Source organism: Medicago truncatula, chromosome 8, assembly GCF_003473485.1.
Source record: "Medicago truncatula cultivar Jemalong A17 chromosome 8, MtrunA17r5.0-ANR, whole genome shotgun sequence".
Classification (NCBI taxonomy): Eukaryota; Viridiplantae; Streptophyta; class Magnoliopsida; order Fabales; family Fabaceae; genus Medicago; species Medicago truncatula.
Window position 1 is genome coordinate 43285192 of NC_053049.1, and position 16405 is coordinate 43301596.

The 16405-nt window shown below is 35.0% G+C and overlaps 1 protein-coding gene across 1 annotated transcript; it reads right to left on the bottom strand.

Annotated features, from left to right (window-relative positions):
• Nucleotides 1-412: 412 nt before the first annotated feature.
• LOC11443064 (callose synthase 5) lies at nucleotides 413-16375 on the bottom strand. Its single transcript, XM_024773863.2, has 43 exons — nucleotides 16094-16375; nucleotides 15753-15970; nucleotides 15504-15604; nucleotides 13617-13738; nucleotides 13445-13541; nucleotides 13225-13338; nucleotides 13012-13140; nucleotides 12815-12907; nucleotides 12594-12685; nucleotides 12347-12473; nucleotides 12068-12205; nucleotides 11892-11968; nucleotides 11715-11793; nucleotides 11516-11641; nucleotides 11312-11426; nucleotides 10154-10488; nucleotides 9641-9693; nucleotides 9478-9538; nucleotides 9302-9383; nucleotides 9179-9228; nucleotides 9002-9088; nucleotides 8546-8665; nucleotides 8371-8465; nucleotides 8174-8258; nucleotides 7944-8104; nucleotides 7331-7454; nucleotides 7134-7225; nucleotides 6895-7012; nucleotides 6633-6784; nucleotides 6003-6112; nucleotides 5791-5916; nucleotides 5643-5711; nucleotides 5189-5378; nucleotides 4963-5074; nucleotides 4762-4881; nucleotides 4532-4647; nucleotides 4371-4454; nucleotides 3854-3966; nucleotides 3547-3776; nucleotides 2244-3041; nucleotides 1770-1820; nucleotides 1487-1672; nucleotides 413-1198 (listed from the first exon to the last, which is right to left on the bottom strand). The coding sequence occupies exons 2-43, from the start codon at nucleotides 15946-15948 to the stop codon at nucleotides 968-970; spliced, it is 5757 nt and encodes a 1918-aa protein (XP_024629631.1). The 5' UTR covers nucleotides 15949-15970; nucleotides 16094-16375; the 3' UTR covers nucleotides 413-967.
• Between the last annotated feature and the right edge of the window lie 30 nt (nucleotides 16376-16405).

Below are 16405 nucleotides of genomic sequence, written 5' to 3' on the forward strand. Positions count from 1 at the left end.
CAAAATTCCAATTATAATTTACAAGATAAATTACAAAGTATAACACAATGTATTGATTTTAAGAGAAAAAAAAAGGTAAAATAGTAAAATTATCACATAAACCCTCCATCTCCTTTCCTTGTTGGTTTTTTTAGCTCCCAAATAAGGGGAAGACTTTCCCTCCTTTCTCCCTTCCCTTCCTTCCCTTCCCCTCCCCTCCTAAGCCTTTCCTTCCTCTTCCTTCAAAACTCGCAAACAAAGCCTTAGAGAAGTGCTAACCATATATATAATATTTGACATTCTCCTTTTTCAACACTGTTATGGAGATTTCATTTTTTATGTGGTGAGACTCATTTACTAGCATTATTTGTTCTCTCTCTATCCTTCTCTAATAGAACATCATTTGCCTAAAGGAAATTGGCTGATTGTAAAATTCATAACTAAAAATAGTTCCTACATTTTGTCAAAATTAATGGCAGATCAATGAAGTTAATACACAAAATTATGCAAATATTTACATTTAATTCTTTGGCTCGTGATATTTACTTAAGAGTAGAGAGAACAAGAGTGATGAGAACCACCTGATACAGGTTTGCATCTTTTTAAACACATTTTTTCTACATGGGAACAGCTAATTGTTTAATTTCTCTGGAACCACGACTGGTGTATCATACTGAGACCAATCATACCACCACCCCTCTCTTTGTTTGGTCAAAATATGCCACTGCCTCTCAAACCTATAATCTTGTAATTCCTACCGTAAGCTACTATCTTTTTATCCTAAAAAAACAGGTGCTGTTTGCTTGATAATATCTAGTTCACCATCTCGTATATTCAAGAATCTATCCAACACGGGATTAAAGAATTCTTCTGCAGTCTCAATAAGCAGTCTGCACAGAATCACAACAGCTTATGAATTTCTCTGCATGCATGAACACTCATCTCATATTCTTTCCGTAACTGTATTGCTGCAAATGATTCAGTTGTCTTATTTATTCTTCTTGCCACCAGCGAGAATCCGCTGGATTTGAAGCCCTCTGCTGAATGCTTGATTGTATAGCAGTCTGGTTTGAAATTCCGAAACAAACGGAAACCAAGCTAATATGGCCACTGGTGTAAAGATAACCACCCCCATAAGGTATTCATACCCTCTTGATAAAGCTTTGACAGAACCCCACATTCCAATGGCTTTTACTACCGGCCGACATGCTTGTGCTATCTGCTCATGTATAATGCCAGATGATCAGACACAAACAATTTTACATTTACAGTAAAATATATCTCATTACTGAAACTTCTCTAATAATAGCATGAATTGAGATTCTTGTAGAGAAATATATTTCAGTTAATCAATCATTGCCTTAATAAATGAACCTTCTTTTTATTCAACGTTAGGCAAACAAAGATAAATGATTCAACCAGTGGATAGTGACTGCAAAACATAAGAGGGCCTAAAATGCTAAGGAAATATCTAACAAAACAGAGGCAATGGCTGTTAGATAAGTACCTGTACAAGTGCCCAGCCTGTTGGCAAAAATGCTAGAAGACTCGCAAAGATGTCTCCAAATGTAAAACTAAATAGAGTAAACATCAAGATTAGAATGACAACAGCTCCAATAAACAGAATCAACTTGAGGAGACGAAACATGAGCTGAAAATCGGCACTAAAAGTCTTTCTACCCATGGACACGACCTGCAGTTTCAGAAGCAAGTATGCCACTAACAATTAGTCGAAAAGTTATATAAAAAAAAGTTTTATTTCATGAATAGTTTGATTGTTGAAAACTGACCTTCAAGATGATCATAACAGCTACTATGACTAGCCAGGACAGACCATAAGCCTGGAGAAAACGAATGTCAGAAAGCTCTTATCTATATATATACACCCCATGTCTGTTATTTCTTTTTAGTTCACTAGGGAAAGTGTTAATTAATACGGACAAGATACTGTCTCATTGCAGTTATTTGTCATCCTGTAAGTGATAACACAATAGTGCCTGTCTGGCTCTGTAAATTAAAGGGGCTGAGTTTGAAGCCCAAGTGGATAATATATGGCCTAGTGTCTCCCCCTCCGTCTACATAAATAATAATATTCCCCCTCCCCCATTTTTTTTTAAATAAAATTTCCTTTAATCAAGGAACTTCTGTCTTAAAATGCTGCAGTATAGTATGGATATAGATGTTACAGCAGTTAAACCCTGAGATGCAGATTCTAGTTTGACATGAAAACAAGAAGTGAAATTAAATTTGTCAAGCATAATTACCATGATGCTCTGGTCACCTCTGGCTACATGTAAATGATACACAATCCCATACTGGTATAGAAAGAAACGAAGGGCCAGAACTATCTCCCAAATCAGCCCCCACATTCCAGTGTGCTGCAGATGCTCCTGTTCCTCATCCCACCATGATTCCCAGCTCTTTGTTGAAGGAACACCAATACCACCTCGACTACTTATCCATTTTGACCAATCATCCCAATCCTCATAGATCTTCTGCCACTCAAATCCCGATGGATTAAAAAGGAAAGGACTAAACAACCAAGAACCTACCAAAAACCACATTGAGCATGAGAGAAGTGCATATGCTGTTGAGTCAGGAGTTGCCGCTCCATAAATCATATAACATATGAGAAGTAAAGCTAACTCTATCCCCTTAACAAAGTGACTCCTGGAGTACATCCTGTAGTTATCTGCAAACTTCTCATGCCGAACTACAAAACCACGCCCAGTTGCTCTGTACTTTGCCCCTCCATGCAGAAGAGTGCGCCCAAAATAGTGCAGCTTTGTCCCTAGTGAGAAAGTGAAGAAAACAGGTGCAAGCTGCAGCTGCATTATTATGAGGTCGCCTAAAGCAGTTCTGAATCCTCTCTCTAGTCCAATTTCCATGATCATGGGCAGAGTCATTAGAAGACCTATTTGAACAAGAGATTGAGAAGCCATTGCTGCCTTCAAAGGGTCATCCCCTTTCCTTCTAGCAAACTTAACTATAGCAGCCTCAACTCCACTCAATGATAGGTAAAGTTTGCCATATAAGAAAGCATAAACCGTCATGACCACTAACTGTGAACGGCAGAAGAAAGTTTTAGTGCTAGATGTAGACAGCTAGTTAAGAACAAAAAGATAAAATCTGAAAGAAATGTAACCAAGACAATTATATTGCTTTGATCAAGAAATTGTCAAACTCGTAGTGTTGTTATCTTTTCTACCCGAGACCATCAATATTTGGAAGTTACTTTAGCTCCTGAATATTCTAAGTCATGTTAGATGCACTCACTTGAGAGAGCTAAAGCTCTCCCAGGATTTTCTTTCCCCAAGACTTGAATCTCAGATTTACACAAAAAGAACAAAACTCCTCCTAGCTACTTCAATCAACAAGCCTTGTTAAACTCACAAGTACGAGGGTCATCCTAGATTTTAACGGATCAAAAAATAATTTCAATACCCATTACTCTTATTATTATATTAATAGACTATTAGATAAATTTTCGCAACAAAATTTCCTAAAACAATTATTGCTTTTCCATAAAAAAAAAATATAACAGTATATTTTTTGCGTGATCATTACCATTGAGCTGATATAAAACCCAACGGTTGTAAAATAAAACGATAGCATGCGGAAAAAGTCAAATCGATGCCCCAACCGGTAGATATCCCTGCTTAGTATCTGCTCTCCATTACCACAGGCTACTTTTGCTTCAAAAAGAGATATTTGGTTGAGCCCGACATCCCTACCCTTTCCAACTTGGATATATTCATGATGAGTAATATTCCCACGTCTTAGTGTTGAGTTGAATCCTGAATAAGAAAAGGCACGTGATGCAGAGAAATAACAATACAATACCACTGCCAAAAATATGTATCAAGAATATTACCAGCAAATATATCCTCGCTCAGATTGATGCCACGAGAAGCCTTGCTGATTCCTCCGCGGGTTACATGGAAAATTCTATCAAAAACATCCGGATGACCATAGTGGAATCGAACCCTACAGTTGAAAACATATACTTATCATAGCTCATCAAACAGAAAACACGTATTTTAATTATATTATATGTATTTTAATTTTTTTTTCCACAACAATGACAGAGGATAGAAAAATGAAAATTCTAATGGTTAACAGATTATTGTCACCAAAAAATTAAATAGCAAGGGTGGTAACATTCTACTTGGTGAAAAAGTAAAAAACAAATCATCAGTTAGAGAAACTAAAACAGCTATGATTTGAAATTGAATATGTTAGCTTCTGAAACCAGTCTTAAATTGAAAAGGCTGGCGGAGGTCTTATGTTAGCCAAGCGTTTCCCAGATGGTTCCTAATTTATCATACAAGATAAACAAGCACTGCATGAACGACCGAGAAATAAAAAACATAAAACAAACAAAAACTTACTTTAATGGTCTTGCAAGAACTCTTTGACCAATTGTGACAAAGCTAGTTTCTTGATTTGACATAAACCAAGCCAAGGAAGAGACACTGTAACAGGTGATAAAATTCAGTAATATAAGATCTAAACTTGATAGTGTTAGCATAGGTAGAAAAAAATTCATAACCTGCCAGTAAAGATATGCTCACGAACACCTAGTATGGTAGGCGGGCGCACTCCATGATCCTCATTAAATTCTTCCAGAAGATTGCGCATTTTTAAAGCTTCTTCCAAGTAATTATCCTAGAAGAAATTTTCAAATACACCATCTTCAATTTGCACTGACATCCATTGTCAACCTTTTTTTTTGAGAGGATCCATTGTCAACTTGATAAGGCTTCGTTTAATATATTTTACCTGGTTCATGTCAATAGTTTGAAGAGCTTCCCCTCTAGTAAAAATAATTGCATGGTTTTGGTTTTCTGGCTTCCCTTCTCCTAATTTTGCTGGACCCGGAAGTTTTATTCGAAATATTTCCTTCAGAGAAGATACAAAATCAATTATTTTTAAGGCAGCCATTAGGAATTAACTACTTATCTGACATCAATATGCATTTACTTGGTCACGTTTGTCCACCGCTTTGATCAGTACAGAATAATAAACTTTCTGCACTTGTCCACCTTCTCTTTCTTCAACTTCATCAATATATGCAACACGGAGTGAGGGATTGCTATAAATAGAGAACCAAAAATTAGATTCTTCAATCAAGTGGAGTTGGGAAACTAAAAAAGACAATCCATATTGACTTAATATAAACAAATTAAATTAACAACAGAGAACATACTTAACCATCAAATTCAAGATATCCGTAGCACGGCGGTCTCCGCTACGCTTCTGATTCCCATAGTTCTGACAGGTAGCAACATATGTGAATTTCATGTCAGCCATAGCCTCTAAATTGGCATATAGGGACCTATGACTCTTTTTGTCTTCCTCAGATGGAAGTGTAATAGCTTTATATCCATCAAGGATCTCTGCACAAAAACCAGAAATGAAAAATGAAAAAAAGGGGAAATCATCTTGGCAGATAACTAACTGCCTTTTTGAGCCATAATGATGAATAGGACAAGACTTTTTACTAGATTGCAGATAAAAAAGGACATTTTTGTTACAGGACTATATAGATAAGAAAACAGAAAGGTCCCAGGGTTTGCAAAAAACTAAAAAGCAGGTGCCTTCTATGGTACCTATACATTCAGCTAATTATTTCTCATACAATAAAATCAACTCAGTTTTACCTTTGTCACTAGCCATATCAAGAAATGCCTGGAGCTTTAACGCCCTCCGGTAGTACATCATTCCCCTAACTACAATAGTTTATAAGAGGAAAAATATCAATCGGCCAAAATGCAGCCAGAGGGGAGGGGAAAGGGAGTCATCATATACCTGTCCGGCAAAGAGTTTGTCCTCTTAATGAGGCCCAGTGACGTAGTTGTAATATATTCTCATCTTTTTCCCATATTTCACTATCTTTCTTACAATCAAGTCGCTCCATGAAGTTATTCCATTCATCTGGCAAAATTACTAAATTTCACCCAGTCCGTTCTATATTATCATTATATAGTCAATAGAGCTATGATGTGTGAAATATTACAAACCAGGGAAGATCTTTTGCAAATAATATATGATTGACACACCATCTTCATTTTCAACCTCAATGTCATTCTTAGAGTACACGGTCTCTTCACTGTAGTATGGAGTTAGGACACTGAAAAGAAGAAGCAAGAGGTTATATACAATAAGCACAGGACAGTTTCTTGATGTATCACATTTTGAAACTTTACACATAAGAAATTCTACGACGGGCAAAAATAAATAACAAAAGAAATGTTTAATATATATATATATATATAAGAAAATAACCACTAAAACAGAAAATCACTTTGATTTCATGACGGAAATCGACCATGGAATCCATATACGTGCTACGAAGAGTGATGGAGAGATATTGGAGGATCAAAAGTTATACATGATTTTTTTTTTGAAGGGCCTTTACATGATTTTTAATGATTTGGAAAAGGCACATGATATAGTGCCCGAAGAGTGAAACAATCTAAAGAAGAAAAAAAATCAAATAACACTGATGGATATAGCTTCTATTAGCTTTATTTTTAATTTGCACCATTTAGTTTACACACAAAAGTGATGGTCCTGCAGTTTATATTCTCTAGAAAGGATAACATGGGCAGATTAAGTTCACGGATGTTAATCAAGGAACTATACTAAACCTGAATGAGAGCATTTTACGGACACAGGGAGCACGAGGCATATCCATGAACAATGAATTTGTAAAGAATGCAATCCTTCTGCGTACTTCACTATTTGTTGGAACCTCAATGGCTGATTCTTTCACCGTCAAGAGTAGATAGAGACGTCTTAACTGGAAAAATCAAAATAATTCATTTGTTATAAACACTTTTGGATTGTTGAACAAAAATATAAACTAAAAAAATACAAATTAAAATTAAAGTTACAATACTAAGCAGGTACCTGTTCCTCCCAATGTGCTGTAACCACAGGAGGGAATGCTATAGCAGGCATTGCCTCAGTACCAGCAAAAACTTGCTTTCCAGTATCCTTACTAATTTGATGAAGTTCTGCTAATTCACTAATGAACATGACAAGAAATTAAAAGGCAAGCATTATTATTTTCAAAGAAAGATCGACCACTCCATCATATTAATACTATATGATATATTCCAAGTTCAGTGTTGTTGTGTTAAACTAACCTGATTTCATTCACCATCATATCAGTAACCACTTCTAACATGTCCTGCAGCAAGACCACCACTATACCTCCCTTTGTTGGATCTGCATTTTTCTGAGACAAAAAGGAATGCACAAGTTTCCAAATAGAATGGTTAAAAGCAAGAACGAGTCAAGAATACAAACTACATATATAGTTAGTTTCCTTCTGAAGACTCACTAAGAGTTCCACAAGCTCCACAAACTTCTTGCAAAGGGAGGGTAAGAAGCCCATCCGGAAATTTATAGTAAGTGTGTTCTTTGTCATGTTGCTCTCGACTTCTTTAACAATGATGGAAATTATCCTGGTCCATCATAACGAATTCAGAAGTACTGATAATGATTCATTTTAAATTAAATTTATGGCTTCAATTATAAGTGCCATTGTAATGCAGTGTAAAATTTTGAATTTATGAGAGTCAAACTAGTATTGATCAGGCAAGTTAACCATTTCACCTATTTCCTTTATTTATTACATGTTGTCAAATCACCGAAAGAGATTTGAAGTATAAATAGATTAAAAGTGGAGAAATAATAACATATTAGTGTAATTGCTATTCTGGAAAACTGATAGACTGCAAGAGCTGTCTTTTTACAAAAAACAGATCTAAGCAGGATAAGGGGGGGATGGGTAGCTCATTTGGTTGAGCTAAGGGACTAAAGTAGATAAGGAGTTAAAGGTCCAGGGTTCGAAACCTGGCAAGGGAGAAAATACTAACATAACAATTAACATACTAACATTTGCCATTAAAAAAAAAACAGATCTAGGCAGGATATACACCAAAACAATATACCTTTTTTCAGTTTCTCCTATCACCAAATCGTGTAGAATTTGTTTAAAAGATTCATAGCATTCAATTACAGCACATTTCATATATTCATCTGCACATATGCGCTTCCAAAGATCAGAGTCCCTCCCTCGAAATTGAGTTGCCATATCCAGTGCTACAGGAATCTGTAAAGGTTGACACTGTCATTGTATGATCCACTAATAAACATAATATTAAAATTGAATCCCACTGACCTTGCTTGCAAGCAAAAATGGTGGCCACTGAATTATTTTGAGATCAGGACCCAATGAGTAAGGAACCAGCAAAAGATCCATCTCCCTGAAGTCATGCAAACATAGTTTAGTCCTAAACAGGTTGTTAATGAGAATCAAAACATAGAGGAGGAAGACTAGAAGTTATGAATCTGAAGGGTTTGTCTCTGAGGTCTTTCCTATCACTTATGAGATCTTCCTCACGAAAACTGCAAATAATTTCATTCCATAATTGGCCAAATTTGGCAGCTTCGCTCCTTCTGCTTGCAGAATTCTACACAAGCACAGAAACTAGTGAGTATGAATAAATATTTATCTTAATGTACTTGACAATTAAAATGTGGTAGCAAGAACCTCAGAAGATTGCTTTGAGAAGAAAAATCTGCCTTTTTTCTTATTAGAAGGAACCAAGCATGTGTTGAATACACCAGGCAATGACTGAAACCGTGATCTTAGCATGCTCAGAGTGCGTATCTGTGAAAGAAAACAGATAACTGACTGTTAAAACAATTGTAAATTGAAGTATAAAACTATTTTTAAAATCTATAAATGCATTCCAATATGAAGTTCCCATGAAAAATGAAAATCAAAGTCCAAGGTTCTTTAAAAATTGAGGAATTCAGAATTTCATACTATAAGCAAATGATGATCCAATATTTTGTATCCAAAAGGGTCCCGTTAATCACTTAACTCAACTGCATATGTTTGACTTTCTGTTTGTGTGTGTGTTTGACCAAAGTTTTTAAAAGGAAAGCCCAAGAACATAATCAATTAAAAATTAATATAGAATAAGATAAAACAGATGAAGACCTCTCCTAGACGATCAAAGGCTCCAACAATGCCACCATACAAAGTTGAGAAGATTGCATACCAAATTTGAGTGTCCATGAAATAAACCTGTATTGAAAATGACATGATACACTGAGATATCTGAACAAGTGAAAAATCAATATATGTAAACATAACCAAGATATATAACATACAAACCATAAGTACGGGACCCCAAAGTGCACCAACTGCACAATAGTTGTTTCGAGCTGCACCGAGTAGAAAATATTTTATCAATAACCACAAGTTGCAAAGTCTTCAGAAAAAAGAAGAAGAAATTACCATTGGGGAAAAACTCATGCCAAGCATAATCAACATGTTGAATGCTCATTATGTCCTTGGTTGGCTTAACTAGAGGTTTTATCTGAAAATAAATGCAACACTTAAAAAGAGGCCCAATAACTTCACAAGGCTAGCTTGTTATGTAAGTAACAATGATTGCATATATAATATTTTACCTGGACATAAAAGCTGAATAAAAATTTTGAAGCCAAAAGTAACACCCAGAAAAAAGTATACCTGAAATTCATGAAAGAGTATAGATGATGAAACACTTTTCATAATATAAACGAGGGAAAACTAGAATAAATTACTTCAGGAACAGTGCTGTGTGTATCCTACTTTAGGAGAGCATATTGACTTTCATGCATTCCTCTTCCAACATATATTCTTGGCTGCATGGAGAGAAATGATCAGTTAGTTAATGGACGATACCCAAATCATTGAGAGAAAGAAAAAAAAAGTAGACATATTTTAGCAAACAGAGGTTTTTAATAGACAAACAGTCAATAACTCATATTATTTTGTGTGTAAATATATGCATGCAGTGCGTATTAACAAATAATTGCAGGTTTATCAATCTTCAAGGATTGCTCTCGCTACAAAAGTCCTCATTAATATTAGCTATATTTACACGCTCTTAATGAGAGAGATATAATGTCTTTTCCTGCCATTTAAAGAAAACTTGCTAAAAATATCCTGTTACCCACAGAATTCTAGCCCAGGTGTCAATTTGCACTACTTCCAAAATAACCAGCAATTACCTTGAAAACCACTTATCACCAACAAAAAAGTTTTGATTTAAACCAAGACGAGAAATACTTAAATGTTCAAGAGAACAGAAAACATGACTACCTGAGACCACCATAAGAATAACCTAACTATGTGCCAATCTGAGTTTTCAATCCAACGCCTTAGCATTGGGAAAAGAAAGAGAGCAGCTGCTAATAAATTTGGTAGCATATACAATGCAACTGCCAGCATGTACAATGGTGGGATGCCTTTTATTTGTTTGAAAAAAACAAGCAGCTCCTTGAGGCCCTGAGGTGCACCCTTGAAAGATTGTACATAAAAGAATGGAAGAATGATAACCCATATAAAGCAGACAATGACTTTAAGAATATTTCTGAGCACATCGGTGAATTTCCATCGATGATAGCCTGGAAAGTTCAGGACTAGGTCCAAGATACCTGAATAAATACAAAGACGAACATAAATTAAAGAAAATATATAGGAACAAGCAAGAAAAAACCAAACAGGACAGTAATATATACATACTTCAGTCCCCATGAGCTTAGCTCAGTTGGTAGAGACATTGCATAACATATGCAAGGGCCGGGTTCGAACACCGGACACCCCACTTATTCACCTTAAGAGGTGAATTTCTAGCCACTAGGCTACTTGACCAATATATATATATATATAACACATCAAAAAGAAAATGTAAAGTATTATTAAAAATAATAGCTTATCCTTACTTTTCAGCTAGAAACATTATAATACATAAAACCGTATAATTAATTGATTGATCGCCAAATAATATATGGCAAGTAAAACCTTAAGGTAAAAAGCCGATTGATCTTATATAAATTGTCCTTCTAAACTTAATTTCTGAATAAAATTACTTCAAAATTAATACGAATGATGTGTTAGGAACAAACCATAAGCACATAACATGCATAAAACCACAACAGTGAATAGAGGGAGAGAAAAGAACTCTGATAACAATGCATCATTAAATTAAACACTCGAATTCTGTTGGTACTTTTCTAACACTAAAGTAAAATCTCTGTTGTTACTTGTCAAACACTAAAGTAAAATCTCTAGTCCTAATCCGGCTTCTCGTATGAATTGTGAGGTTTGTATTTCCCACATGATGACTTGTAAAATTCTGAAAAAATAAATGTCAAGCTTCTAACACAAATAGGATAACCAGACCATTAATATAATTTTTTTGTTCTGAGACATGACTCTGATAAGTTTAACAAAGGCACTTTAGTGAATGTTTCATACTTTGAAGTAAGCGCAGAATGGATGCTGTGATGAATATACTAGACAGTTTATATAAAACATCCTTCTGAAAGATATCCATAATTGAAATTCCATCCCATGCAATAATGAACATCACCTGTAATGAGAATTCCCAAGACTTGTCATAAACACAATAAGGGGGAATATTGAGTTAAAGCATGTCTTTCTTTTTTTTTACACAAATACCTGCAAACCCAGTAAAAAAAAGGTCCAGAGACGATCAAAACTGCGGAAGATGTGCCAAAATGTCCGTGTTTCAATAAAATTTGATTTTCCAAGTTTCCCAGATTTTCTTGATGCACCCTTTCTTCCCTGATATGGAATTTATATAAGTGCCAAAAATAAAGCATTTTAAAATCAATCCAGTAACTTCTTAAAATATAACCTGTGTCAAATCACTTGTGGATTTAAAAAAATCACCATCATCACGCATAGGCCATCCAAGAGAAAAGCAATCAAGTGACCTGCAACAACAACAACAACAAAAAACAGTCAAGTAATGAATGACGAAATGAAACGAACCAAGTCAATTTTAGCAATAAAATTCTGAAGGAAAACAAACCAAAAATACTCATTTAGATCATCATAGTTGGACCATGCTGAGTGTGAAGCCTTTCCATTTCTGCTTTTCTTAGATTCCTGGAATGATCAACATGGTTATTACAATTTTGCAAATCATTACAGGGAACATAGGCACCTGAGATATTACAACAATGTCCATGTGAAATAAAATCACACCTTCTCAATTACTCGGTATATGGGTGTGATAACCTTTCGTAGGAATGCCTCGTCATCTCCACCATAAGAAGGCTTGATATTTTCACCAGTGACAATGCTGACATTTCCAGCCAATAAACCATGCAGTTCATATGCCATCTGATGTCATACTTGGCCATTATTAGCAAATGTGCAAATGACTAATAAATTTAAAAAGATTAAAGAGAAGACCATTATATTTCAATTGCAAAGACATTGTGGCACAAGATATAGTGAAACATGTGGTATATTTGTACTCACATTGTGAAATATATAGCACAGACACTCTGGCATGAATCGAACATTTGACGCTTCACCCCAAATGAGAAGATACAATCCCATATAAAGCAACTTCCTCTGCTGTATGTCTGGCTGACCTTGAGGCAGTCTGTAAAAGAACAGCATAAACACTTTTAACCATAAACAATTTCAGATTTTATTCTTTGAATTCATAAGGCAAAAGATAAAAGCGCAAATGTTCGTTGATGCTGATATAGTTATATCTCACCGCAAACTATGCTTCCGTCCCAAGAATTTGCACCACGTTTTGTAATTCTTAAAAAGTTCTTTCATCACAGAATCAACAGCACGATCATCGAGCTGGAATGATAAAATCATAAGGAAAGCAGAGAAAAAACATGTGAATTCAATTACCGACTAGTGTTCTTTTGATTACAGTTTTGGCTTTTATTTTGCCTGAAACAGAGAAAGTATGAAACAGATACATGCCTTGTTAAAAGGCTCGGGTTTAGGGTGTAGCCTTATATGCGAGTTAGCAAGAAGCAGAATCAAATGCTCTCTTTGATTCCTCACGCTGTCCTTCTGTACTCAAATAAACCAGATACATAAACAATTGATGGAGGCCATACAAAAATTTGGTCAACAATAAATCTTTTTCTTCCATATTCTGTGTACGAAATACATACCTGGAAGCCAAATATTGCTCTAAGCCAATCAAGCATGTCCAAATCTCCGGTTCTCTGCCTCTGTTGCTCAAATGAGCCAGGCCAGTTCAAGCCACGAGTGTTCCAGAGCGCAGAAACAGCAGCCTTAATCTAATAGCAAAAGAAAGCAGTTCAAACTCATACTATGTCCAGTTAAAGAAACGCAAGGATTTAACATTAGTCACTCAAAAACACCTCTTCAAACTGCATAATGGGCAGAGAAGCACCAGCAGCATCTAGAGGAAGAATATTATATGAATGTGCATAAATCTCCAGGTTTTCCTGGACATCTCTGGCAGCGGCAATAATCTGCAAACACAAAAAATGCCTCCAGATTTAAATATTTGAAAGGTTAAAAAATTAAATTTACTTTTTGAGCAAAATAAAAAGTGAAATTATATGACTGGAGACTAACCTCAGGAGCTACTTCTTCGACCTTCTCAGTCTTGTTAACGGCACAAAGCACTTCAAAGAGCACCCCAGCAGTCTGGTAAGCTTTACTGAGCTGGGTCCTGTAAAAAGATTTCAATGTACAGAATCTGCTACAACACATGGGAAATTAGAGAAACATAGTAATTAGTATTTACCTGTCTGCCTGATCCGCTTGGTCAAGAGCTCTGACATATTGTTCATAATATTGTTGATAATAAGCCTGGATTTCCCTTGCATCTGTCTTCTTAACCCGAGAGGCAAGACTGGTTGCATTGTCCTGATAAGTGTTCCACAAATTATGCCAAATTTGAAAAGAATATATTGTTAATAAAAAGGAGTTAGGATTCTCTCCATTTATAATTTCTCTATTTCTTCCATTTTGAAAAATAAAAACACAATTAAAGACGATAGAACTCACTTAATGGTAGGATCCATTATCTACACTTTTTGTGTCAATATATTTCCGAATTGCAGACTTCATTTATTTTGTTAAATGGAGAGGATCATTTCTCAATAAAAATGTGATATATCAGTTACTAAAAGCGGAATGGAGCAAATGATTTCTTAATATGCTTAGAAATACCCCCAATCTGTTCCAATAAGGATATTTGATGAATCCATTTCTGAGTTATGCGGGGAAACGGGGAGAAAGAAATGCTTCGGAGGGAGGACGACAGCAAGGAAAATGGAACGTGAGTTTCAAATAAAAGACCTAGGAAAATGTTTGTCTAGATGTTTTGTGTCCACATATACACGTGGCGTTACTATAGACTTTGACTTTTTAGGTCAAAATAGACTCTAACTCAATTACTCATATATTGGTCCTTCAAGTTTAAATTAAACTGGGTCATCCATCATGATGAGGTCCTTTTATCATTAGACCGTCCAATTTCCAATATTTGGACAATGTATTTATATATCGCATAGATATTACTCCCTCCGTCCTAAATTGTATGACGTTTTGGGCATTTCACACATATTAAGAAATGTAATTAATATTGTGTGGGAAAGAGATATTATGAGTTGTTTTACAAGATTGTCCTCAATAAATTATATGGAAAAGATAAATGAAAGAATTGAAAGAAGAGAGAGTAATAAATAGTTAAGAATATAATAGGAAAAGTAACATTAATTTTTCATTGGTATTGTAAAGTGACATACAATTTGGGACAAATATTTTTTCTAAAGTGACATACAATTTGGAACGGAGGGAGTAAAAAAAATTATTAGTTTTTTTCTTTTTTTTTTAATCATATCAATAGTTATAATTATACATTTACCTATGATATCAAATACATTGTCAATTTTTAGTTGTTTAAATAACATTTATTAATTTTTAACATGGATAGCTTATGTCAAGGACGCTAATATGAATTGACACTAATAAAGTTATTGTTCATAATTGTATGACCAAATAAGAATATCACACACATTACTTATTACACAATTACTTATTAGAAGCATAGATTCATCTCTTGTTATCACTTGAAATGTCAAATTTATTTGACAATTAAGTAATTATGATATCCGGCGATAGAATATATTTTCGTAGTGAGCCACATCAATGGTTGTTTGTTGACATATGAGGATGTAGAGTTTAAATTATATGTTTAGTTTAAGAGCTAAAATAAAAAATATGTTTCATCCCCGTGAACTTAGCTTAGTTGGTAGGGATATTGCTGGGGTTCGAACCCCAGACACTCAACTTCTCCACAATTTAATTGTGTGAGCTCTAGCCACTAGGCTACTTGACCAAAAAAAATATGTTTCGGCTAATGATGTAGTTAACTATGTGGATACGGAAATATACACGAATTTGAATTCAATTCATTGACATAAAAAAATTGATGTATAAATAAATACTAACTTCAACTTACACATAGAGTTATAATGTTTTAGAATTAATACCTAGTCATTACCAAAAAAATGAATCAGCTCCTAGCTATTACATGATTCGATTAAGCAAAGTTAGTTAATTATAGTAACATAGTCATTTTGCATGAACATTACAAATGCAAGACTGAATTAGAAACGATGCATACCCTCTCCAATCGTTGCAGCAACAAAGTCTTAAACTGCCTAACACCACGGCCACTGGAACTCTGATCCAACCTGTGCGCTTTCTCGAATGCATAAAATCTACCTGCATTATTTCATTTTAACAACCAACAAATTAACAAAGCAGTTACAACTGAATTACAAAGATTATTATTATTATTATTATTATCAATTAATTAATAATATAATTAGTGAGCCTTAATTGAAATCATTAATCCATGCATGATACATACATAGATACGCAACTCGAGGACGCTCTGTTTCGATCTCGTTAGCGACTCTGAGAATAGGCGAGATCGAAGCGAGTGACGCCGGCACAACTTCATTGTCAAACACCTCCAACGAGAACGTCGTTGCTGCGCCTCTCGATGTCGCTCTTCTCATCTGCATCGATTGACCTTTCGGCGAATCCACATTTTGATTCGACATTTTTTCAATTTCACCTTAGAATCTGCTTACATTCAATTATCAAACAAAGAAAACGGTTAAGAGTTGTAATTAATAATTCGAAATTCAGATATCAATGAATAAATCCAAAACATATGAAGAATCGAAATACGGAAAATTAACGTACCTGTTTTTGACGCTGAAAAATTAAACGATCAAAATGCGGAAGTGGATTTCGGATTGTGAACAGTGTGCGGAATCATCTTTCGTTGATCAGAAGGAATATTAATGTTGGAAATTGTTGAGATGAATTAACATTGTGAATGTGAAAAGAAAATTGAAGAGAAGTGATGTGGAAGAAGAAGAAGAAGAAGAAATGAAGAAGATTGATCTGAGAAAGAGAGAGAGAAGATGGAAAGAAATGTGAGAGTGATTAGAATCACTGGAAGAACACCGTTTCCGGAGGAGAAGGGTACGAAAACAAGAAGAGGAAGAATGA